The sequence below is a fragment of the Salminus brasiliensis genome, chromosome 16 (assembly GCF_030463535.1).
Source record: "Salminus brasiliensis chromosome 16, fSalBra1.hap2, whole genome shotgun sequence".
Taxonomy (NCBI): domain Eukaryota; kingdom Metazoa; phylum Chordata; class Actinopteri; order Characiformes; family Bryconidae; genus Salminus; species Salminus brasiliensis.
The window spans coordinates 36,595,011-36,620,602 of NC_132893.1; the positions used below are offsets into that span (position 1 = coordinate 36,595,011).

The 25,592-nt window shown below is 47.9% G+C and overlaps 2 protein-coding genes across 3 annotated transcripts; one reads left to right on the plus strand and one right to left on the minus strand.

Annotated features, from left to right (window-relative positions):
- Positions 1 to 3,866: 3,866 nt before the first annotated feature.
- On the minus strand, positions 3,867 to 9,626 carry LOC140536616 (uncharacterized). Of its 2 annotated transcripts, XM_072658530.1 has the most exons (7): positions 7,865 to 9,626; positions 7,452 to 7,784; positions 6,712 to 6,824; positions 6,180 to 6,408; positions 6,066 to 6,093; positions 5,414 to 5,490; positions 3,867 to 5,057 (listed from the first exon to the last, which is right to left on the minus strand). In XM_072658530.1, the coding sequence occupies exons 3-7, from the start codon at positions 6,818 to 6,820 to the stop codon at positions 4,418 to 4,420; spliced, it is 1,083 nt and encodes a 360-aa protein (XP_072514631.1). In that variant the 5' UTR covers positions 6,821 to 6,824; positions 7,452 to 7,784; positions 7,865 to 9,626; the 3' UTR covers positions 3,867 to 4,417. The 2 variants fall into 2 exon arrangements, with proteins under 2 accessions (XP_072514631.1, XP_072514630.1); XM_072658529.1 differs by having other exon boundaries at positions 7,452 to 9,626.
- On the plus strand, positions 9,205 to 23,624 carry dgcr2 (DiGeorge syndrome critical region gene 2). Its single transcript, XM_072658528.1, has 11 exons — positions 9,205 to 9,554; positions 12,516 to 12,548; positions 13,094 to 13,216; positions 14,036 to 14,122; positions 14,290 to 14,500; positions 14,651 to 14,727; positions 15,906 to 16,088; positions 19,281 to 19,484; positions 19,660 to 19,812; positions 20,145 to 20,381; positions 21,041 to 23,624. The coding sequence occupies exons 1-11, from the start codon at positions 9,473 to 9,475 to the stop codon at positions 21,283 to 21,285; spliced, it is 1,635 nt and encodes a 544-aa protein (XP_072514629.1). The 5' UTR covers positions 9,205 to 9,472; the 3' UTR covers positions 21,286 to 23,624.
- The last annotated feature ends 1,968 nt before the right edge of the window (positions 23,625 to 25,592 follow it).

Consider the following 25,592-nt stretch of genomic DNA (forward strand, 5'->3'; position numbering starts at 1 on the left):
GCACAGCCTGTTTCATGTCGCCCCACGTCGTCAGTAAGATAAACGTGTGGTCTGAGACAGGATTTAACAGATCATTATTTAATATACTGTAAACTATAATCTTCACTCTACACACAAGCTGTGTTTTCTTTTTAAAAGGAGAACCTTCCAGAGGTCTCTGTGTATCTCTGTGACGCAGAGGCTGCCATGGATAGGGTTGCAAAGGGTGGAAACGTAAATTACTGGTATCTTCCATGGGAACTTTAGCTCAGGAACTTTGAAAATATTTAAAAAATGTAAATTTTCCATGGCAATTTTGGGAACGTTGGGAAATTATTAGAATTTATTGGAATATTGGATCATTTAAAGGAACTGTATGATACACTATCATCAATGTAATGCAGACATGAAGAACAATACAAATACATTTACCACAGGAATAAAGAGGTAATACTGGGAATAAAATCATCAAAGAACTCATCTGGACATGTGCTGTTCATGTGACGGAGGTGTGGACAGTGGATGCAGGGGGCGTGGTCTCAGTAGACATGTGTCTGGGTTTGAGGAGCAGCTTTGCTTTTCAGCTGTTTTGGAATCATATCTAATTATTTCAGCCAAGATCACGCTTCAGTAGATTTTCACCAACTATCCCAGGTCTCTTTCCCACCTGTAGCTTCTAATATTCCCATTTTACTCTTATTAATTCCTCTTAATTCCCATGGTAAATTCCCCAACTTTAAATATTCCCAGGATATTGCCACCCTAGCCAGCTACCCCACACACTCCGCATCCTCAGTTCAGTCGTGTTTAAACCAGCGCTTCGTCCAGTTGTCCAGAGGGCAGGAGGCTGAACAGTCTATGGGTAGGGTGTGTGGATTCTCTGACTATCCTGAGGGCTCTGCTGAGGCAGCGTGACTGGTCCAGATCTTGAATGGACGGAAGTGAGGATGTGATGATCTTCTCTGCTGTCCTCAGCGCTGGGGAACACCAGTGTTCATGATGATGGTTTCAGAGGTGTTTGGACCAACTCGTGGGGTGTGTCTGTGAGGACGTCCAGTAACCAGTTCAAGTTTCCTGACCAAGTGCTGAGGGCTGACCGAACTGAGGGCAGCGCTGAAGTCAGTGAAGAGCGTCCGCACATAACTGTTCTTGTGTTCCAGATGGACCGGGCTCGGGTAAAGCGCTGCTGATATGGCATCATCCGCAGAACGGTCGAGCGATATGCAAACTGGAGTGGGTCAAGTGTTGCAGGGAGTCCAGATGTGATGTTTTTTGACCAACCTTTCAAAGCTCTTCATCATGATGGGAGTAAGTGCTATGGGACGGTAGTCTTTCAGTGGTAATGCTGGTGACTTCTTTGGTAGCAGTATGATGGTAGTGGGTTTGAAGCTCGGTGGAAAGATGCCTCGGCTCAGGGAGGTGTTACAGAGGTCAGGGAGGATGTGTGTCAGTTCTAATTACACACCCTGGTAGGTTGTCTGGACCTGCAGCTTTCCATCGTACGTCAGCTGGGTCAAGACCACCGAAGTACCAAAGTACTTCATCGGCCGGGCTGAGGCGGGCTGTTGTTGTGGTTGAAGGAGGTGTTGAGGACACCAGCACTGCGATCGCTGAGTGGTGGGTCATTTGAGTCGGTGATGGGACTCTGGATCCTCTGACCATAAGAACGCTTTGCTGCTCTCATGCTCGGATTAAAGTCGGCTCTAGCAGATCTTGGAGCATCTTGGTCTCCGGACTTGAAGGCCACAGGTGCTTTCAGAAGCAGCTGCACCTCTCTGTTGAGCCAGGGTTTCAGGATGGAAGGCGTGGTGATGTTTTTCACACAGTTGAAGATGAATCCAGGGATGATGTGTTGGGGGAGTGGCTGAGCCTGTGACTGGATTCACGTTCATATTTTAGCAAGATACTGTACCAATCTCAATAGTGCGGGTTTGGCTGGTTAGTACCCTAAATATTCACATACTGCTCCGATTTTTTCCTAGTATTTTCATTTGAGTAGCTCCGCCCTTTCTATTTTGCATTGCATTGTGGGATAAAAGTGTCCATTGTAACCAGACTCAAAAACCGACCCGTTTTGAATATCGTGGGTAATTGAGTACACTCAACTTTTTAATCTATATTACAGACACATACTCAAACAGTAGTTACTACGACTGATTAGTACACATCTGGGACACACCACTGGACTCTCGGACACCCGGCCTCTCTCAGTGATCGGACCAGCGGTTCTGATCAGTGTAGGTACGGAACCTGAGCACAGGTTTCTGATGAAGAATATTTTCTATACTACAGTGATTAAACTTCTCAAGGTGAAGCAGCTCCACAAAACCTTTATTCCTCAGCAATGTCAGTTCAGAGATTCTCTGACGGCTGTTCTGGGATCACCTTTATTTGTACAGCACTCTTCTCAGCAGATGTTGACACACAGCTGCAGCTTTACAGAGGTCCGGGTCCGAGCCTCTTTTGAGCAAGCCAGCAGCGACAGTGGCAAGGAAAAACTCCCTCAGAGCGAGAGGAAGAAACCTTGAGAGGAACCAAGACTCAAAAGAGGAACCCATCCTCCTCAGGTCGACACCGGACAACAGAACAGAAAAGCTGCTCAGATAGACTGACATAAAGGAGGAGTGATGGGAGAGTGAGGTGAGGGGAGGAAGAAGGGCAGAGGATGAACCTGCTGATAAATCAAGTCCATGCTGGAGAAACACAGCATCCTCTAACTGTTACAAGGGGTACACGCTTCCTTTTCTTCAGGATCTGTTGGAGGAGCATCACAGGAACATCACAATGATTATCTAGAACATTTCAAGTGGTTTTGAAATTTTCACATCTTGGATCTCAGCTTGGATTACCTGAAGGGGAGCTGAAGTCTCGGTCTCCTGGTTTCCTGCATCACTGTGGGTCATTGGAGAACAGGTTCTGCCTCTCCACAGGCCCGTGGAATGGGACTTTTGGGATAACCTGAGGTCAGCCATTCCCCTCAGAACTTCACGATGTTCACCACTGTGTGAACACTCATGACTCAGAAGTTATAGGGAGCCGTGCTAGATGCTACAAGAAAAGAACCCTTGTAGTCTAACTCTTGAATCCAGGCAGTGCATTACGAGGTGGCCTTCAAAACCATGGACGTTCTGAGCCCCTTTCCAATGCCTCCACACTGCCCAAAGTGCTGAATCTCGGGGCTGGATTTCAGCACCAGGAACACTGTGAGGCACAAAGGAGGAGCGGCCGCGTCGCCCACGGCTGGCAGCCACTGAGTACCTCAGCTACTCGCACTCACTGCTCAGGCTCAATCCCTCTAGCACCCTCTAGCACCCTCTAGCAGGCACAGGTATTACCTGGACTGCTGATGGGGGAGCCGAAGACCCAGTCTGCTGGTGTCCTGCATCACTGTGGGCCGTGGGAGCATAAGTTCTGCTTCAACCACTGGCTCATGGAGCAGGACCCATCAGAACTGAATCCAGGCAGTGCATTACGAGGTGGCCTTCAAAACCATGGACGTTCTGAGCCCTCCCAATGCCTCCACACTGCCCAAAGTGCTGAATCTCGGGGCTGGATTTCAGCACCAGGAACACTGTGGGGCACAAAGGAGGAGTCGTATCACCCACGACTGGCAGCCACTGAGTCAGTTGCTCGTACTCACTGCTCAAGCCCTTTAGCACCCCCTAGCAGGCACAGGTATACCCTGCAGAGGTCTACAGGGGGTGTACCCTATTGGTCTTCTTTAGGCTAGATGCTACAAGAGAAGAACCCTTGTAGTCTCCCTCCTGAATCCACAATCCAGGCAGTGCATTTCGAGGTGGCCTTCAAAACCATGGACGTTCTGAGCCCCTTTCCAATGCCTCCACACTGCCCAAAGTGCTGAATCTCAGGGCTGGATTTCAGCACCAGGAACACTGTGAGGCACAAAGGAGGAGCGGCCGTGTCGCCCACGGCTGGCAGCCACTGAGTACCTCAGCTACTCGCACTCACTGCTCAGGCTCAATCCCTCTAGCACCCTCTAGCACCCTCTAGCAGGCACAGGTATTACCTGAACTGCTGATGGGGGAGCCGAAGACCCAGTCTGCTGGTGTCCTGTATCCCTGTGGGCCGTGGGAGCATAAGTTGCTTCTACCACTGGCTCATGGAGCAGGACCCATCAGAACTGAATCCAGGCAGTGCATTACGAGGTGGCCTTCAAAACCATGGACGTTCTGAGCCCTCCCAATTTCAGCACCAGGAACACTGTGGGGCACAAAGGAGGAGTCATATCACCCACGACTGGCAGCCACTGAGTCAGTTGCTCGTACTTACTGCTCAAGCCCTCTAGCACCCCCTAGCAGGCACAGGTATACCCTGCAGAGGTCTACAGGGGGTGTACCCTATTGGTCTTCTTTAGGAACTGGTTAAAGAACAGAATGTCAGAGATTAACCATCTAAACATTTTGGAGAAATATTTAATTTACGGTAAAATCTGGGTCATCATGATCACAACACTCGACTCACTTACCTTCAGCTTGGGGAATCTCAGCCTCCTAGTTCCCTGCCTCACTGTGGATGGTGCCTCCACAGCTTCTGCCTCCACCACCGACCCATGGTGAAGCAGAATGTCTGGAGCCACAACCTCACTCTCCGAACTCCCTAGAGGAGCGGCTGAAGAGGAGGAGGAGTCGTGCACCTCGGATCCCATCCTGAAAGTCTTCCTCATCCTCCGTCGAAGTGACCTGCAGGCTTTCACAATCGGCGCTACAACATGAACCTTAATGGCCCTTTCAACTGCAGCACAAACTGGACTACAGCTGGAGCAGCCGTCCTCCTCCCCCACAGCCTCCACCCTACTGTTGTCGTCCTCTGACTCAGACATCACTGCCTCATCCTCTCCCGACTGTTGAGCGCTGAAGATCTCAGCCTCCTCTTCATCGGTAGAAGGTGCTGCTCTGTCACGGAGAGAGTTACTGTTTGTTACTGTACTTACCTCACTCCCCCAAGCAGACGATGAGTGATCGTCTTCCTCGCTGCTTGACTGGGATGGGTGGATGGTGATGATGTATGGGGGATGAGCCTCGTCTACTGGGATGAAATTTTCTAACAAGCCCCAAAATCTGTAGAGAAGAAGCAGCGTGTGAAAGAAGTGCTCTCATTAACCAACCTTAAGTGAACTACATGATTATTTACAGAGCAGCTCTTCACTGTGAGTGACCTCCATCAGTGTGTACCCGTCCTGCCAGTGTTCCCAGACTGACTGTTTTAATGGAGGGAGCCGAGGTACAACACACGGCATGGATAAAGCACCTCAGTACATAAACACTGCAACACAGGCCTGATCTCACAGAGGACTCTGATCAGATCTTTACTGGTCAGCCTTTCCTGATGGACGGTCACTCTGCTACTATCTCCACCTTCTACATATTAGTCTGAACAACACTATAGAACTTCAGGGTGTCGTCCTGAATCCTACCGTGATTCCCTTAGTACAGGATTAGCGTCACCACTGCCATGGATGTACATTCCCATACTGGGTGGACTGTCCGTTATCTGAGGTGTAGAGGAGAGGGTCATTATAGAGCATACACTCAAAGCTCACGTTTACTGATTAAACCTCAACAGTCCTCTTACAACACATTCTAATATCTTCACAAATCCCATAAGCCCCCATAATTCAGCGTTTCAGAGAAGGGGGTTTTGGGGGGTTTTGGGGGGTCCACTATGATCTCTTCACAGTGGTGGTGAACGAAAACAGGCGTCTGTCGCCATGACAACAGCACAGAAAAAGGTCATCATTTATTTCCTATCCAAACCAGGCAGTGTCTTCATCACTATCTTCATCATTAGGTGAAGAACTTTCTGTGAGGAGCTTTTATTATTAGAGCTTCAGACGTCTGCTTCCCTTCTCTTTCACTGTAGGACTCCAGCTCTGACTGGGGGAGGTTATCTAGAACCGAGTGTTTCACACCAAACCCCCCACCCAAACCCTCCAAACCCACCCAAACCCCACTCTGACTGACCCTGTTTATGAACGGTGTAATTATGGAGAAATCTGCAGTAATTATTGGAATTCTCTTTAATGCTTGGATGAATGGGTGTGCTGTGAGGTGTGTTCTAAGACTTACGGTTCCCCTCGTTCTCTTATTTCTTTGCCTGATGAAATAAGTAAAAGAAGGTGTTAATTAGTTTCTCTACTGGTTTAGTAAATAAACACATCAATAATATGGAAATAAACACACCGGAGGATTTCCTCGCTCAGCTGGTTGATGAGGTCCTCAGTAGGGCCGGTTTGGGAGGAGTGAAGGCCGCTGGATGTGGACGGGCCGTTCCACGCTGGGTCCTCCGTCTCCTCCCCCTTCTCCTCCTCCTTCTCTTCCTCCTCCTCCTCCTCCTCCTCTTCATCATCATCTACCACAGCGGTGTTGCTCTGCTGCTGCCTGTCCTCACCGCTCTCCTCACTCTGCTCCTCTAGAGTTCCAAACACAGTCAACACCCGTTCTTTAATCACTCACTATCAGGAACCAGTGCTAGCTCCATCTCCCTTTAATAACAGGTGGATCTTTTGGGGTAGCACTGTCATGGAACACCACCCTTCCACACACATTTCTCCTAGATCTACCCTGTGGTTCTATGCTGGCTGGGAATCACAGCAACCACTCTCAGTTTGTTAGAACTCTGGGCTTTAAAGGTAATCCAAGGATTTGACAGTGGATACGGGTCTCTTGGAGAACACTGTCTCTGAGCAGCCTGATCCGTGAACATCACACTTACCTCCTGGTGAAGAGTCCACAGAGCAGAGCGGGGCTTCAGGCTGCACATCATCCGCCTCCTCCACAGAGCCTTCAGGCTCGGCCGAAGAGGAACCTTCCCTCTCACTCATTTCTCTGTTGAGGAAAATACCAGACCCGCGTCAAAAAGAGAGATACACCAATAAATGGGTTCTAAGTTCTAGAAAACGATCTTTATGTATTTTTGGTGGGAAATCAAAAGTACATCAATGTTTTCAAATCTCTAGAACGTTTCAGAACGTCTGCTGGTGGCGGAGCTGCGGAGGAGGAGCTCCCTCTTCTTACTGTATGTGCTTTAACCCCAATGGTGGCAAATCCAGGTCCAGAAACTGGAAATCCACCCCAGGATCTTCTTCACGCTGCCTGGGCAGCTCTGCTGCAGCTAAGCGTCATATAAGAGCCATGCAGGCAGTCGGATCAGTTTCTGGACCTGGATGTCTGGAGTTCTAGTACTGTTCTAATACAGAACCGGTTCTCTCTGGGTTGTTTCAGAGCCTCTGAGAGGTGAGAGGCTCAGATTCACACGCTCACAGTGTCCCAGTAAAAAGCAGCGGTTCTGTGCAGAGTCTGCATTGAGCTTCAAATGAGGTTCTGATGAAGGAGCTCGGTGCTCACAAAACAGAGGCTTTAAAGGTGGAGAGAGGTTCTACACACTCGTTTGATGTTAGTTTGGCTGGAGCGGTTCCGTGGTGTTGTGATCAGTAATCAATAAATGGTCCTTACCTTGTCCTGTGTGCGAGCGAACATGTAGAACCTGTCTCCCGGTTCTAACGGTTGGTGTGCTAGATAAGAGCGTCAGCTGAATCACATTAACGTAAGTGTGACCGTAGAACACGCCGGTCTCGCGAGCTGCTGAATGCTGACTGAGCCACTGAGGGAGAACACGCCTTTTTATAGGAGTTCCAGTTCCGTGACATCATCGATGACATCACAATGGCGAGGTGGCCTCGGGTCACTGAGGCCAGTTTTACATTCCAGCTAAAGTGTTCTGCAGAGCGGAGCTGGGTTTCCTGGACGCTGGAGGTTCTCTGTTACTGCAGATCTGTAGTGAACGTTCTAGATTGAGAGAACCTTATCAGTCAGTAAACACACTTTTATTACGCCGCTGATTTAAAGAGCAAGCTCTCTTTACTGACCTCAGCAGCACATGATCCAAATTATCTATCCAGCCCGGTAACCCTCACTCACACTGAGGTTCAGATCAGATCTGTGTGATCTGGGACTCGGTTTGAACTCTGTCACCATGACGGTTCTACACTCTCACTCGGCCACTCTGTGGGACAGTGGCGGCTCAAGGGTTAGAGCACCGGGCTGTTGGGCCCTTGAGCACAGCCCCAACCCTCTCTGTTCCCTGAGAGCTCTCTCTGCCCACCGCTCTGGGAATGTATGCTCACTGGTGTGTGTGTGTGTGTGTGTGTGTGTGTGTGTGTGTGTGTGTGTGTGTGTGTGTGTTTACTGCACAGATGGGTTAAAGAAGCTAAATTCCACTGTGCTACACTAATGCTGAATATGCGCAAAACAGCTGAAGCTCCAGTTTTAAAGTCACCACTGCTCTCCCCACTGTTTAAAGTCGCCTCTCTGGATCAGAACAAGTCAATAAAACGTGAGGAAGCAGCGCAGAGGTTTGTGTGCTTGAGTGTGAGTGTGATCGCTGAGCATCAGTGAGTCAGTTCAGTCTCTGGAGTTGAGGAGTCTGATGGCTTGGGGGAAGAAGCTGTTGCAGAGTCTGGTCGTGTTGGACCGGATGCTGCGGTACCTTCTTCCTGATGGCAGGAGGGAGAACAGACTGTGTGAAGGGTGGGTGGAGTCATCCACAATGCTGGCTGCTTTGCGGATGCAGCGGGCAGTGTAAATGACCATGACGGAGGGGAGAGAGATGTTCAAAATAACAATAATCTAATGGGGATAAAGCAGGAAACCATCTAGAAATTAAATAAGGGCAATTAATTAAGAGCAATTTAACAATTCATTACTAAATGAAAAAAAAGAGTCATTAAAATGAGCTCTTTTTGAATGTTTGTGCTAGTGATTGCTTATTTTCTATATACTTTATGGTTCTAAATTGAATCTACAAAACAATTTCATTTCATGTCATATGATTTTATTTTATTTTATTGTTGTTGTTGTTTTTTAGTCCATGGCAGTTTTACATAATGCGTACATCACGCTGTTGTGCTATATATCAAGCTAATACTGGCCGGGTATGTTTAATGTAGTATATAAATTCATGCTGTTTACAGATTGCTGAATTCTGGGCCATGCAGAAATAAACGATTCAGCGAGTCAAAGATTCGAATCATTAACGATTCGAACCACCGAAAACAGAATCGTTGTGTACAGCAGTGGCTGCTGCTCAGACTCCAACTTTGGCTGTAATCCGATAGGCTATCCGGCGTGTAGCTCTTCCTCCGTTGTGGCCTGATAGGCAGATATCCGTTCATGCCCGCCCTCGCTGGTCGCTGATTGGTTGCGGGGCAGAGCGAGCCGAAGCTGGTGGAGGAGAGCGCAGCCATCTTGTTGTGTTTTGGGCCGACCTGGAGCTGCAGGAGAGGCGGACTGAACCCCAGCGAACACCCGCGCTCCAACTGCCGTCCGCGCAGCGCAGTACACGCTACAGCGTGGTCAGCGGGACCAGAGCGCCGCAGCCCGGACCCCGCGGTGTCCTGTGCAGCTTCAGGCGTCAAGCGGAGGGCTTTCTCTCCGCGGCCCGCTTCAGTCCTCCGGAGCCGCGGTATGAGCGCTAGATGTGGGGGAAGGCGCGCTTCACCGCCCCGCTGCTGCTCATCGCGCTGCTGGGCGCCATCAACACAGACCCGCCGGGCACAGGTCAGTCTCCGCCGGTGCAGGCAGCTCCGGTATTCGGTAACCGAGAGCAGCCGTAGCCCGCTAGCAGCGCAGTTAGACGGCAGGCTGTAAGTGAGCAGTCCTGCAGCGAGTCTGTGACCCGATAAACACACACAGCAGGCCGAGCAGCGCAGCGGTACTGGTACTGTTACTGGTACTGGTACTGTTACTGGTACTGTAGTGTTACTGGTACTGTAGTGTTACTGTTACTGTAGTGTTACAGCACTGTTACTGTACTGTTACTGTACTGTTACAGCACTGTTACTGTACTGTTACTGTTACTGTAGTGTTACAGCACTGTTACTGTACTGTTACAGCACTGTTACTGTACTGTTACTGTACTGTTACAGCACTGTTACTGTACTGTTACTGTTACTGTAGTGTTACAGCACTGTTACTGTACTGTTACTGTACTGTTACAGCACTGTTACTGTACTGTTACAGCACTGTTACTGTTACTGTAGTGTTACAGCACTGTTACTGTACTGTTACTGTTACAGCACTGTTACAGCACTGTTACAGCACTGTTACTGTACTGTTACAGCACTGTTACAGCACTGTTACTGTTACTGTAGTGTTACAGCACTGTTACTCTTACTGTTACTGGTACTGTAGTGTTACTGGTACTGTAGTGTTACTGTACTGTTACTGTTACTGGTACTGTAGTGTTACTGGTACTGTTACTGGTACTGTAGTGTTACTGGTACTGTAGTGTTACTGTACTGTTACTGTAGTGTTACTGGTACTGTAGTGTTACTGTACTGTTACTGTAGTGTTACAGCACTGTTACTGTACTGTTACTGTAGTGTTACTGTAGTGTTACTGTTACTGTAGTGTTACTGTAGTGTTACAGCACTGTTACTGTTACTGTAGTGTTACAGCACTGTTACTGTTACTGTACTGTTACAGCACTGTTACTGTACTGTTACTGTACTGTTACAGCACTGTTACTGTACTGTTACTGTTACTGTAGTGTTACAGCACTGTTACTGTACTGTTACTGTACTGTTACAGCACTGTTACTGTACTGTTACAGCACTGTTACTGTTACTGTAGTGTTACAGCACTGTTACTGTACTGTTACTGTTACAGCACTGTTACAGCACTGTTACAGCACTGTTACTGTTACTGTAGTGTTACAGCACTGTTACTGTTACTGGTACTGTAGTGTTACTGGTACTGTAGTGTTACTGTACTGTTACTGTTACTGGTACTGTAGTGTTACTGGTACTGTTACTGGTACTGTAGTGTTACTGGTACTGTAGTGTTACTGTACTGTTACTGTAGTGTTACTGGTACTGTAGTGTTACTGTACTGTTACTGTAGTGTTACCGCACTGTTACTGTACTGTTACTGTAGTGTTACTGTAGTGTTACTGTTACTGTAGTGTTACTGTAGTGTTACAGCACTGTTACTGTTACTGTAGTGTTACAGCACTGTTACTGTTACTGTACTGTTACAGCACTGTTACTGTAGTGTCACAGAACTGTTACTGTAGTGTTACAGCACTGTAACTGTTACTGTACTGTTACAGTACTGTTACTGTAGTGTCACAGCACTGTTACTGTAGTGTTACTGTTACTGTAGTGTTACAGCACTGTTACTGTAGTGTAGTGTTACAGCACTGTTACTGTTACTGTAGTGTTACAGCACTGTTACTGTAGTGTAGTGTTACAGCACTGTTACTGTTACTGTAGTGTTACTGTTACTGTAGTGTTACTGCACTGTTACTGTAGTGTAGTGTTACAGCACTGTAACTGTTACTGTACTGTTACAGTACTGTTACTGTAGTGTCACAGCACTGTTACTGTAGTGTTACTGTTACTGTAGTGTTACAGCACTGTTACTGTAGTGTAGTGTTACAGCACTGTTACTGTTACTGTAGTGTTACAGCACTGTTACTGTAGTGTAGTGTTACAGCACTGTTACTGTTACTGTAGTGTTACTGTTACTGTAGTGTTACAGCACTGTTACTGTAGTGTAGTGTTACAGCACTGTTACTGTTACTGTAGTGTTACAGCACTGTTACTGTACTGTAGTGTTACTGTACTGTAGTGTTACTGTTACTGAACTGTTACTGTAGTGTTACTATACTATTAGTGTGAATTATGATCTTATACTGTACCATAAGACATCATACGGTACCTGTATCCTGTAACAGTGTATCGCAACAGCGGTCGTATTGTATCATAACATCTTGTACTGTATCACTCTGTTTCCTGTTACATAGATATAGATCTAGATACGATACTAGAATGTTTTAATCAGTGATCCATAACGTTCTGATTCTAATAGTGATGTTGTTGAAAGGTCGGAGTACAGATATAATACCCTGTCAGAATTACACTGTAGTGTAGTGTAGCATAGGGTAGTGTAACTTTGTGTGTGTGTGTGTGTGTGTGAGAGAGAGAGTGAGGGGGGTGTGCGACAGGTGTTGGTGTGTGTGTGAGGTCAGGTGGGTGGGGTTAGTGTCTGCTGCAGTTACTGCACTCTAAATCTGACGCCTCTAATCCAGCCGGGACAGGACGGCACAGGTGAAGGAACTTTCTGTGTGCAGCTTTTAGAGGTTCATTATGCAAAACTGTGCTTAATTAAAAAAGGGTGGAGCTTCCACCAGCACTGATGCACCGCATCGTCTGGTTGGGGTTCTGCTGCTGGAGTGATCTATCAGTCAGGCCTCGCTGCAGACTGAGCTCTGCCTAGAGCAGGAGGTCCTGAACTGGACTGTGGTGTGGTCAGTTGGACAGGTGGTGAGGTCATCAGGGTTGTTAACTAAACCACACACAGCCTGCTGCTGTTTACTCCCCCAGCCTAATCCACCACACACACACACACACACACACACACACACAGCATGTCCTTTTACTCTGGTTTAACTTTAATCCTGGTCTGAGGGTCTGGAGTGTTTTGGTGGTCAGTAACGGTGTGGTGTTCCCTCTGCAGGCCGGCGGTTAGCTGTGGCCCGGCTGCTCTCAGGTAAGAGATACTTACATTTACATTTACATTTACAGCATTTAGCTGACGCTCTTATCCAGAGCGACGTACAAGGTGAATGGAATTACAGAAGTGGGCCAATGTAGTGTTAGGAGTCTTGCCCAGGGACTCTTATTGGTGTAGCGCAGCTTAGTCACCCAGACCAGGAATCGAACCCTGGTCTCCCACATGGTGTGGTAGCTCAGTGGCAGGTAGTGGTGTTATCTGTTGCGCCACACCAACCACCAACCAGATACTGATCCAGTATTAAGAGTAGCTGGTAGCAGTGATGGCCTGAAACTGTGAGCGACTGTGAGCCTGAGCGACTGTGAGCCTGAGCGACTGTGAGCCTGAGCGACTGTGAGCCTGAGCGACTGTGAGCCTGAGCGACTGTGAGACTGAGTGACTGTGAGTCTGTGTGAGACTGTGAGGTCTCTACAGCAGCTGAATAAAATCTGGAAAACAAAAAATTCACTTTTAGAACAGAATTCAGGAATCCAGCAGTCAGGAGTGTAATAACAGTGTGTGTGTGTGTGTGTGTGTTTTAGAGCAGCGCTGTAACCCTGGGCAGTTTGCCTGTCGCAGTGGGAAGATGCAGTGTATCCCGCTGGCCTGGCAGTGTGACGGCTGGACTGCCTGTGAGGACAAAAGTGATGAACTGGACTGTCCACGTACGTACACACACACACACACACACACACACAGATATAGAGTACTGTGCAGGGCATCAGTATAAGAAGCTGTTTATCTCCTCAGTAAAACACTGATAACATTAAACTCGACAACAGAAAGTCGTGTGTTCAGCGAGCCGTTCAGCGAGCCGTTCAGCGAGCCGTTCAGCGAGCCGTTCCGCGAGCCGTTCAGCGAGCCGTTCAGCGAGCCGTTCCGCGAGCCGTTCAGCGAGCCGTTCCGCGAGCCGTTCAGGGAGCTGTTCCGCGAACCGTTCAGTGTAGAGGCTGTGCGGTCAGTGTGAGCTACTCTCTCTTTACTAAACCTCTGTTAAAGAGAACAGGGAGAGCTGGTCAGTGTTGGGGTGCAGCGTTCCATTACTCTACCAGCGGCTCAGCAGAAAAGACTTCCACCACGGCCCGACGAAGACACTGAGCTCACGCTGCTGCTTTGGCAGAACGCTCCGGGATAAGCCGTCTCCTCGTCACAGAGCTTACAGAGCTCCGCGCTGACGGGCCTCTGTCCAGAACACTCCCTCACTATGGAAACTCTCCATGAGGGAGTTTCCATACCCCCGCTGGCTCTCCAGGGAATTCAGTGTTTTCAGTGGCCCTAAAGTCCAGCTCTACACACGCAGCAGGACCGTAAACACACCTGTCCGCTATTGGCTCTTATATGAGTCTCTGCCCACAAACACGCCCCCAATCCCGTACATTTTTGCAGTCCTGTCTAAAGCAGTGTTTATTGGGATAGACCAGTGAACAGGAGAGCGGGGCCCGGCTGTTCCTACCTGTTTCTGACTGTACTCTGTTCTCCCACAGCTATGAAGGAGGCACGGTATCGCTATGGAAACAGCTTTGAGCAGGTGGAGGATGTGATGGGCGTGGCACAGCCGGTGCGCTTCAACAGTAAGTCTGACAGGGGGCGCTGCATGACTGCAGCTTAACAGCCGCTTAGATATACTCCACTGCCCTCACCTCCACATTCAGTCCTTTAGCCAAGACGTGTCCCCCGCTGCACTGGGGAGGGTGTGTAGCGGTGACTAACGGAGTGTGACTGTGACTCTGTCCTGCAGAGAAGTGTCCGAGTGGCTGGCATCACTATGAGAAGACGGCGAGCTGTTATAAAGTGTACCTGAGGAACGAGAACTACTGGCAGGCAGTGGAAACCTGCCAGAGGGTAAACGGCTCGCTCGCCACCTTCGTCACCAACGAGGAGCTGCAGTTCATCCTGAAGATCGAGGTGGACTTTGACGAGAAAGTGTGTGAACGCAAAGACCAGTGCAAGTGAGAGCTTCCCACAATGTGAACCACTTTACACGTCAAACCAACAACCGTTATATTACAGTACTACTATAATAATAATTATAATAATAATAATAATTATAATGTGTGTGTGTATGTGTGTGTTTGTGTGTTTAATAAACATCTCCACAGTTTCTGGGTGGGGTATCAGTACGTCATCACTAACCAAAGTCGCTCGCTGGAGGGCCGCTGGGAGGTGGCCTATAAAGGTTGGTGCTGATGTTTAACACTGAAACATCTGGATTTCTCTACAACAGCTGTAGCGATTATGATTAATTCTGCAGTAACACAGAACATAACAAGTACTAAGGAAATTTGAGTTAGAAATATTTTGCTCCCATTGCTGACACAGATGTGCAAATGCACACACACAGCTTGTCTAGTCCCTGTAGAGAAGAAGTACTGCCAATAGAATAGGACTCTCTGGAGCAGATCAACATCATGACCCTATTGGCTCCATGCTGCCTAATGCCAGGCGTGGACTAGAGGGGTATAAAGCCCCCCAGCATTGAGGAGCTGTGGAGCAGTGGAGGAACTGTGTTCTCTGGAATGATGGTGGAGGAGCTCCATCCAGTACTTTTGGGATGATGTGGGGAGTTAGGGATGATGAGGTGGCATGATGCTTCTTCAAAATCTAGTAGAAAGTCATCTTTTATGGACAGTAGATTTTTATGGACCCTTGATTTCAGGGGGAAAAAAACAGTAAATGAGCAGATGTCCCAATACTTTTGTCCATATAGAGTAAAAGGTTTATTTTGGCAAAGCTGTCACATCTCAGAAACTCAGATTGGTCAGTAGACTCAGAGAGAGCTGAGCTGTGGATTGTCAGGGTGTGATGTCTGTTAAATGTTCGAACCCCGTCTGCATACAGGAACCGAGCCCGTTTCACATGTTCGTGTGTTCAGGGGTGTGTAGGAGCTCTGCGTTCCTTCAGGAAGAGGACGGTGGTGTGAACATTAAGTAAATTGTAAAATTCAAGATTGTAGAGTTTATCATGTGCAGAAACCAGCAGTTCCACTGTAGCAGTTTCTCAATTTACCCACAGAGTCGAATAAATATTAACATAAAAAGAGAAACAAAACAAGTGTAATACTAAATATATATATTTATATACACACACTAAAATAAAGTAAAGTAGAAGAAAAACACTCAGTATAGGGTAGCAGTGATATGTGTAATGGGACTGGTTCTCTAGAGTTGTCTAGAGGAGCATCCGGAGAGAATGTCCAGAGAGCAGCTTCAGTTATTAGAATTTACAGGATTGATCAGCTGGACGCTCAGGATGGTGACCGGTCTCCTGATGTGTGCCTGCTTTACACACAGCTGGACACTGCTGCGTTTCACTGCTAATCTGCTAACCCCCCCCCCCCCCCCCCCCCCCCCCCAGGTTCTTTGCAGGTGTTCCTCCCCCCGGAGGGTCTGACCAGTTTTTCGGAGGTCAGTCCGACACAGGAGAGCGTGTTCTGTGCTCAGCTCCAGCGCTTCCAGAACAAGAACATCAACGAGCACGGCCTTCACAGCTGGCACGCCGAGAACTGCTACAAGAAATTCCCCTTTCTCTGCAAGAGGAGTACGTACACACACACACACACACGCACATACACATATATACACACACACACACGCACATACACATACATATATATACACACACACACACGCACATACATACAGTGCCCTCCATAATTATTGGCACCCCTGGTTAAGATGTGTTCTTTAGCTTCTAATAAATTGAGTTTTTATCTAAATAATATAGGACCACGATGGAAAAAAGAGTAAAATCCAACCTTTAACTCAAGTGAATTTTAAGGGGGAAAAAAATCCCTGACTAAGAAATAATTATTCTTCATAAAATCACCTGTTCCACAATTATTGGCAACCCCTAAGTGTAAAACAACTGGAACAGTGGTAAACAAGCCTGGACGAGGACGCAGGTTTATTCTGCCACCACGCACAGTGAGGAGGATGATAGGAGAAATAAAAAGGTCTCCAAAGCTCACTGTTACAGAATTGCAACAAATGGCAGCTTCTTGGGGTCACAAAGTCTCCAAAACAACCATCAGGCGCTATCTGCATGCCAACAAGCTGTTTGGGAGGCACTGAAAAAGCCTTTTCTCACTCAGTCATAAACGCAGACGTCTGGAGTTTGCTAAGCAGTACTGGAACTTCAACTGGGACCGTGTGCTTCGGTCAGGTGAAACTAAGATAGAGCTTTTTGGCAACAAATGCTCTAAGTGGGTCTGGCGTAACACAAGAGCTGAGTATGCAGAAAAGCACCTCATGCCCACTGTGAAATATGGGGGAGGATCAGTGATGCTGTGGGCCTGTTTCTCCTCCAAAGGCCCTGGGAACCTTGTTAGGGTGCATGGCATCATGAATGCTTTGAAATACCAGGACATTTTAAAACAAAATCTGGTGGCTTCTGCCCAAAAGCTGAAATCTACACAGAACTGGTTCACCACACACAGAATCAAGCTCCTCCCATGGCCATCTCAGTCCCCAGACCTCAACCCCATTGAAAACCTGTGGGGTGAGCTGAAGAGGAGAGTGCAGAGGAGAGGACCCAGGTCACTGGATGATTTAGAGAGATTGTGCAAAGAGGAATGGTCAAAGATCCCTCTATCTGTATTCTCCCATCCTGTGAAACATTATAAGAGAAGATTAGGTGCTGTTTTGTTGGCAAAAGGGGGTTGTACAAAGTATTAACATCAGGGGTGCCAATAATTGTGGCACACATGATTTGATGTTAAACAATTATTTCTTAATGTGGGATTTTGTTTCCTACTGAATAAATTCACTTGAGTTAAAGGTTGGATTTTACTCTTTTTTTCCATCGTGGTCCTTTATTATTTAGAAAAAACTCAATTTATTACAAGCTAAAGAACACATCTTAACCAGGGGTGCCAATAATTATGGAGGGCACTGTATATACACACACGCACATACACATACATATATATACACACACAATGGGGCCAAAAAGTATTTGGTCAGCCACTGATTGTGTAAGTTCCCCTACTTAGAAAGACGAGAGAGTCTGTAATTTTCATCATAGGTACACTTCGACTATCAGAGACAAAGTGATAAAACAAATCCAGGAAATCAGACTGTAGGATTTTTAAAGAATATATTTGTAAATTATAGTGGAAAATAAGTATTTGGTCACCCACAAACAGCAAACCTGTAGCTTCTCTTCTGTCCTCCACTAATTACCTGTATTAATGCACCTGTTTGACCTTGTTTCTGTATAAAAATCTGTATAAAAGACACCTGTCCACAGCCTCTAACAGTCAGACTCCAAACCTAACCATGGCCAAGACCAAAGAGCTGTCGAAGGACACCAGGAAGAAAACTGTAGACCTGCACCAGGCTGGGAAGACTGAGTCTACAATAGGCAGCAGGCTGGTGTGAATCAATCAAATGTGGGAGCAATTGTAAGAAAATGGAAGACATACAAGACCACTGATAATCTCCCTCGATCTGGGGCCCCACGCAAGATCTCATCACGTGGGGTTAAAATGATCATGAGAACGCTGAGCAAAAATCCCAGAACCACATGGAGGGACCTGATGAATGACCTGCAGAAAGCTGGGACCAAAGTAACAAAGGCTACCGTCAGTAACGCACTACGCCGAGAGGGGCTCAGATCCTGCAGTGCCAGACGTGTCCCCCTGCTTAAGCCAGTACAGGTCCAGGCCCGTCTGATGTTTGCCAGAGAGCATATGGATGATCCAGAAGAGGACTGAGAGAAGATCATGTGGTCAGATGAAACCAGAATAGAACTTTTTGGTAAAAACTCAACTCGTTGTGTTTGGAGGAAGAAGAAGGCTGAGCTGCATCCCAAGAACACCAAACCTACTGTGAAGCCAAGGGGTGGAAGCATCATGCTGTGGGGCTGTTTCTCTGCTAACGGGACAGGACGACTGATCTATGTTAGGGGAAGAATGAACGGGGTTGTGTATCGTGAGATTTTAAGCCAAAACCTCCTTCCATCAGTGAGAGCAGTGAAGATGGCTGGGTCTTCCAGCATGACAATGACCCCAAACACACCGCTCGGGCCACGAAGAAGTGGCTCTGTAAAAGGCATTTCAAGGTCCTGGAGTGGCCTAGCCAGTCTCCAGACCTCAACCCTATAAAAAAATTTGTGGAGGGAGTTGAAAGTCCGTGTTGCCCAGCGACAGCCCCAAAATCCTGCCCAGCTCCCCATCACTGCTCTACAGGAGATCTGCCAGGAGGAATGGGCCAAAATAGCAGCTACAGTGTGAGCAAACTTGGTGAAGACTTGTAGGACATGTCAACGGTTATGTTACAAAGTATTGAGTTGAACTTTTGTTGTTGACCAAACACTTATTTTCCACCATCATTTACAAATAAACTCTTTAAAATCCTACAATGTGATTTTTTTTTTATCATTTCGTCTCTCATAGTTGAAGTGTAGCTATGATGAAAATAACAGACCTCTCTCCTCTTTCTAAGTAGGAGAACATCAGTTCAGTCAGTTCAGTCAACACAATCAGTGGCTGACTAAACACTTTTTGGACCCATTGTGTATGTATATATTTATATATAATGTAGAAGTTTGATCTTTAGAGTAATATATATTAATTACACCGAGCTCCACTGATACCCGAGTGTCATTATCACTAAGTATGATCAGTATTGCAGTAATTAACAGCTAGTTTAAAAAACAGAACAAGGAAATGGCAAGATAACTGTGTGTGTGTGTGCGTGTGTGTGTGTGTGTGTGTGTGTGTGTGTGTAGGGCAGACGTGTGTGGACATTAAGGACAACGTGGTGAGTGAGGGGTATTACTTCACCCCTAAAGGAGATGACCCGTGTCTGAGCTGCACCTGCCACGACGGAGAGCCCGAGATGTGTGTGGCGGCGCTGTGTGACCGCCCACAGGGCTGCACACACTTCCGCAAAGACCCCAAAGAATGCTGCAAATTCACCTGCCTCGACCCAGGTGTACACACACACACACACACACACACTTCCACAAAGACTGTAATTGATGCTGATCTTGTCACTGTATCACATCTGATGGCCACTAGATGGTACTCTAGATGCACTAGATGGTACTACTCAATCTATGCTCAGTGCACTTGCAGTGACTGTGTGTGTGTGTGTGTGTGTGTCAGACGGCAGCAGTCTGTTTGACTCCATGGCCAGCGGGATGCGTCTGATCGTCAGCTGCATTTCGTCCTTCCTCATCCTCTCTCTGCTGCTCTTCATGGTGCACCGTCTGCGGCAGCGGCGGAGAGAGAGGATAGAGACGCTGATCGGAGGAAACCGTGAGTAAACCTCTGAAACCTCTCACACTTAACCCCTTCCAGCCCTGACGACTGTCTGCTCCTCACTGCTCCTCCCTGTAGAGCTGCTCCACTCAGACTGGAGCGCAGTGGTGTGGGTGTGCGTGGGTGTGGTAGTGGGTGGTAGTGGGTGGTAGTGGGTGGGAGTGGGTGGGAGTGGGTGGGTGGGTGTGGTAGTGGGTGTTAGAGTGGGTGGTAGTGGGTGTTAGTGGGTGGGTGTTAGTGGGTGTGGGTGGGTGTGTGTGGGTGTGCTGATTTTCTCAGTATGAGCTGTGTACGTTGGTTCTCTGACTGTGGTGCTCTCTGTGCTTCAGTGCATCATTTTAACCTGGGCCGGCGCGTGGCTGGCTTTGATTACGGCCCGGATGCGTTTGGGACGGGCCTGACTCCGCTGCACCTGTCTGATGATGGCGAGGGTGGGGCTTTCCACTTCCAGGAGCCACCTCCCCCATATGCTGCGTACAAATACCCAGACATCCAGCACCCAGATGACCCGCCTCCTCCGTATGAGGCGTCAATCAACCCAGACAGCATCCTCTACGTGGACCTCGGTATGTCCAGCAGGAGACGGGCGAGTGTTTTTGTTAGGTCATGCTCGGATGGGTTGAAGTTATACTGGCTGGCATTCAGGCCTTAAAGGGAGGAGGGAGGGGTTGTCCTGGGAGCGGTTTAGGCTTTACTGGGAGGGGCTTATGTCAGAGAGAGGTGTTGAGGTTTATGGGGTTTATGTCATACAGGGAGGCATTCAGGCCCTAAAAGGAAGACTTATGGTTGTACCGGGAGATGTTTAGTTCATAATGGGAGGAGTTTAGGGCATTTTGGGAGGGGTTTACGTTGTTCTGGCAGAGGGTTATGACGTACAGGGTCAGGTTTAGGTAGCCTTCACCCTCCCAGCGCTGGTAGCATTGCATGATTGAGTTGATGGAAATGCTGAAAGTAGAGAGACTCCAAATCCACATCTAATCCTGGTACCTGTGAAACTCACCAGTTGTAAACAGGGTCTCTCTCTCTCTCTCTGTCTGTCTGTCTGTCTCTCTGTCTCTCTTTCTCTGTCTGTCTGTCTGTCTCTCTGTGTCTCTCTCTCTCTCTCTCTCTCTCTGTCTGTCTGTCTGTCTCTCTGTCTCTGTCTGTCTGTCTCTCTCTCTGTCTGTCTCTGTGTCTCTCTCTCTGTCTGTCTCTCTCTCCCTCTCTCTCTCTTTCTTACACACAGCTCGGACCAGGCTGAACCTGTCTGCCCCCCAGATGGTTGGAGAAGGTGGTGGTCTCTGCAGACCTCTCCCAGTCCCGCCCCCAGCTCTGCCTCCTAGACCAGAACACGCCCTAGAGGAGAGAACAGAGTCCATCGACAGCAGCACCTTTCTGGTGGCCCCAGACACACCCACAGAGGTGCATGACATCATCCAGAGCTCCGCCCCTGACCCATCCAGCCCCACCTCCCTCAGCACAGTGGTGTGAGAAGCAGGAGGGGTGGGTCTTAGGGGCGGAGCTTAAGAACTGAATGAATGAACTGACACTGGTCTGTTAATGAAGATGCTGGAGAACACCTGAGGGCTCAGCAAAAGCACAGAAGACTCCCATCACTAGAGCATGATGGGATTGGGGAGGGATGGGCGTACAAGCCCCTCGGAGGCGTGGCCTCCAGATCTTTGAAGGTTTTTCCATGTAAATACCGTCACTGCTCCTGAATTTACTGTTTACTCTCCTTTGGTTTTTGTCTTTCACCCCCTGCTGGATCCCCAACAGATGAGCTTCTGGAGTTTCTGCTCTGTCCAGACTGCCCCGGTCATGCAGCCCCTATTAACCCCAACACTAACCCCTGCGTGCTTCCCCCTCTCCTCACCCTCACGCCGACTCCTGCTGTCCCTAAACCAGCACAACCGTCCATCTGAGATCCTCAGCGTCTGCATCTCTGTCTGCATCACATCCTCCTCAGGTGAAGAGCACAGTGGGATTGTGGGTAGGCAGGTGAGACTGAGCCTGCACTGAGTGCAGGTATGAATATTAACACTGTAGCTGTGCAGCATCACTGCAAGGAAAGGCCCTTCAGTTTGCAGCTGTGGAGTTGGGAGCTTTTGCAGTTCTAGATCTCCTGGACCTTCAGAGGTTCTAGATCTTCTGGACCTTAAATGTTTCTGGACGAGATCTGGAGGAATATGAGGGTCCTGGATTGTTGGACACTACTTAAGCATGTGGTCATCTAGAACCTGCCCTGATGGACGCAGGAAGCTCCAGCACTCGGGCTGCTGAGCACGACTGAAGGATCTGGAGCTTTAGTGAAGCTGTGCTGAAACCGAGCCTGATCAGAACCTGAGAACTCTGAGGAGTTTGTTGTTGATGTGTGAGGTTTTGCATCAGTTTGTCAGAGAGAGAGAGAGAGAGAGAGAATGTGTGTGTGTGTGTGTATGTGTGTGTGTGTGTGTGTGTGTGTTAGATAAGTGATTGATGTTTGTTACAGGTGAATCATCAGTTTTGATTGGTTGTCAGTGAGTGTAAATATTTGCACAAAGAAAAAACTCTAAATCCAGCTTCTTTGTTTTGGGGGGGTGTGGGGGGTGAGGTGGGGGGTTGTTTACGTGCTTCTTACTTCCTGTTTGATGATTACTTATGAGACACTGAGGCCCCGCCCACACACATCCCAATGTTCTTTAAATTGTAGTTTTTCCTCTGCCTTCCAAATTCCTGTCCACACCACCACCCGCAGGAACAATCTCCAGGCTGGAGGCGGTCGGTCTGCAGCCGGTTGTTGGGGACTAACGGTTGTGCTGTATGGTTTACTCAGGTCTGTTCAGGACGTTGTGCTTCTTTTTGAGGAATATGAGCATTAAACTTTGTGAGGTGTTAGCGCCCCCTGCTGTATACCACGTACTCTACCTGAAAATGACCTGAATAAGTGGTGTACTGTTCTGAAGTTCTGAGGTTTTTTAGATTCGCTGCAGGCAGAGACAAACACCCCTAAGTTTTCAGAACTATCTGGACGCGTGTGGACGGGCCTTAATGTGAGGTGATGGATGAAGGTGGTGAACTGAAACCCTGCTGGCCCGTTTCTCCCGCGTAAATGTCCCTCTATCAGACTGTCCTCGTTTCTGTAAGAGTCTCGGCCGCTCCAGCTGAGCGGAGGCCAAAACTGATTCGTACGAAGGGAGAAAATCACAAGTTGGACTTTGACAATCATTTCAGAGGCGTTTGGTTTTTGACCTGTGGGCTGGACCCCCGACAGCGCCGGCACTCAAGCGATGGACCTTTTCCTGCTCCTCCTCTCCCCCTTTTTCTCCAGCGGCTCTGTTCACTGTTCGCTCCTGTGCCTCCTGTTTTACTGTTCCCCCGAGTGCTCAGCTGAGGCAGACAGTCTTCAGATCAACATCCTGGTCCTTCTTCCTCGGGAGCGCGTGGCGGGGGGCCGTGACGGAGTGTGTACGATACCGGGAGTCACTTAACGAGTTTTAATCTTTGTGTTTGTAGCTGCTTGCATGTTTGGCTTGTCGGGCATGTAGAGTTTTATTCTGTCCAGTTCCAGTTTTAATATCCCCCCCCAAAACCCCCCACCCCTCCGCTCTGCTGCAGAATTGTTAAGTGGATCATTTGTTGTGCTGCAACCAGAAACGCTGTTCTGTGTAAAAATGCTACAGTTTTAATCTCCAGGTTTTTTAATGTAAATTTGGTTTTACTTGTTAAGTTTAGTTGGGGGGGTTAGGGGGGTTGTTTGGGGAGGGGTGGTTGGGAGGGTGTTTTACTATGATGTAGATGTACATCTAATCAAAAGCCAAATAAACTCCACTGAAGGACAGTGAAGGCCACACGGAGCCAGGCTGAGTGACTGTAGACAGAATGGCATCATCTCCCTGTGAAATGATGGAGCCAAACCTGAGTGTGTGGGCGTGGGTGTGCGTGGGTGTGCGTGCATGTGCGGGTGGAGAGGAGGGTTATAATCATCTTTATTATCTTGATCATCATCATCGGATCGGAGGATTTTGATGGTGAGTATTGGTTCACACACGCTATAGCACTTAGGTCGGGTCGGTACCGACTTGCACTCACACTGAAGTACTTGGATCTGATTGGTATCGGTCAGTATTCATCATTAATCAGATCCAAGTACTTTAAGGCTGAGTACTGTCTGATAGCAGTCTGATCTGATTTCCGGGTTCATGTAAAGGAGGAGGTGGTGGAGTTCTGTCAGGCCTCTGAGAGGCCCGTCTACCTCTCCTCTCCACCCCCTCTGTGTTCAGCATCAACTGCCGGTGGACACCTGCTGATCTTCTCCACGTCCTCTACGATCTTCACTGACGATATGCTGAAAATGTTCATGAGTGTGTGAGTGTGGGTGCATGTGTGAGTGAGAGTGAATGTGTTAGTGTGAGTGCATGTGTGAGTGAGTGAATGTGTTAATGTGAGTGCATGTGTGAGTGAGAGTGAATGTGAGTGAATGTGTTAGTGTGAGTGCATGTGTGAGTGAGAGTGAATGTGTTAATGTGAGTGCATGTGTGAGTGAGAGTGAATGTGAGTGAATGTGTTAGTGTGAGTGCATGTGTGAGTGAGAGTGAATGTGTTAGTGTGAGTGCATGTGAGAGTGAATGTGTGAGTGAATGTTAGTGTGAGTGCATGTGTGAGTGAGAGTGAATGTGTTAGTGTGAGTGCATGTGTGAGTGAGAGTGAATGTGAGTGAATGTGTTAGTGTGAGTGCATGTGTGAGTGAATGTGTTAGTGTGAGTGAATGTGTGAGTGAATGTGTTAGTGTGAGTGCATGTGAGAGTGAATGTGTGAGTGAATGTTAGTGTGAGTGAATGTGTGAGTGAATGTGTTAGTGTGAGTGCATGTGAGAGTGAATGTGTGAGTGAATGTTAGTGTGAGTGAATGTGTGAGTGAATGTGTTAGTGTGAGTGCATGTGAGAGTGAATGTGTTAGTGTGAGTGCATGTGTGAGTGAGAGTGAATGTGTGAGTGTGAGTGCATGTGAGAGTGAATGTGTTAGTGTGAGAGTGAATGTGTTAGTGTGAGTGCATGTGTGAGTGCATGTGTGAGAGAGTGAATGTGTTAGTGTGAGTGCATGTGTGAGTGAGAGTGAATGTGTTAGTGTGAGAGTGAATGTGTGAGTGAATGTGTTAATGTGAGTGCATGTGAGAGTGCATGTGTGAGTGAGAGTGAATGTGTTAGTGTGAGTGCATGTGAGAGTGAATGTGTTAATGTGAGTGCATGTGTGAGTGAGAGTGAATGTGTGAGTGAATGTGTTAGTGTGAGTGAATGTGTTAGTGTGAGTGAATGTGTTAGTGAGAGTGAATGTGTGAGTGAATGTGTTAGTGTGAGTGCATGTGTGAGTGAGAGTGAATGTGTGAGTGAATGTGTTAGTGTGAGTGCATGTGTGAGTGAGAGTGAATGTGTGAGTGAATGTGTTAGTGTGAGTGCATGTGTGAGTGAGAGTGAATGTGTGAGTGCATGTGTGAGTGAGAGTGAATGTGTGAGTGAATGTGTTAGTGTGTGAGTGCATGTGTGAGTGAGAGTGAATGTGTGAGTGAATGTGTTAGTGTGTGAGTGCATGTGTGAGTGAGAGTGAATGTGTGAGTGTGAGTGCATGTGTTAGTGAGAGTGAATGTGTTAGTGTGAGTGCATGTGTTAGTTTGAGTGAGAGTGAATGTGTTAGTGTGAGTGCATGTGTGAGTGAGAGTGAATGTGTTAGTGTGAGTGCATGTGTGAGTGAATGTGTTAATGTGAGTGCATGTGTTAGTTTGAGTGAATGTGTTAGTGTGAGTGAGAGTGAATGTGTTAGTG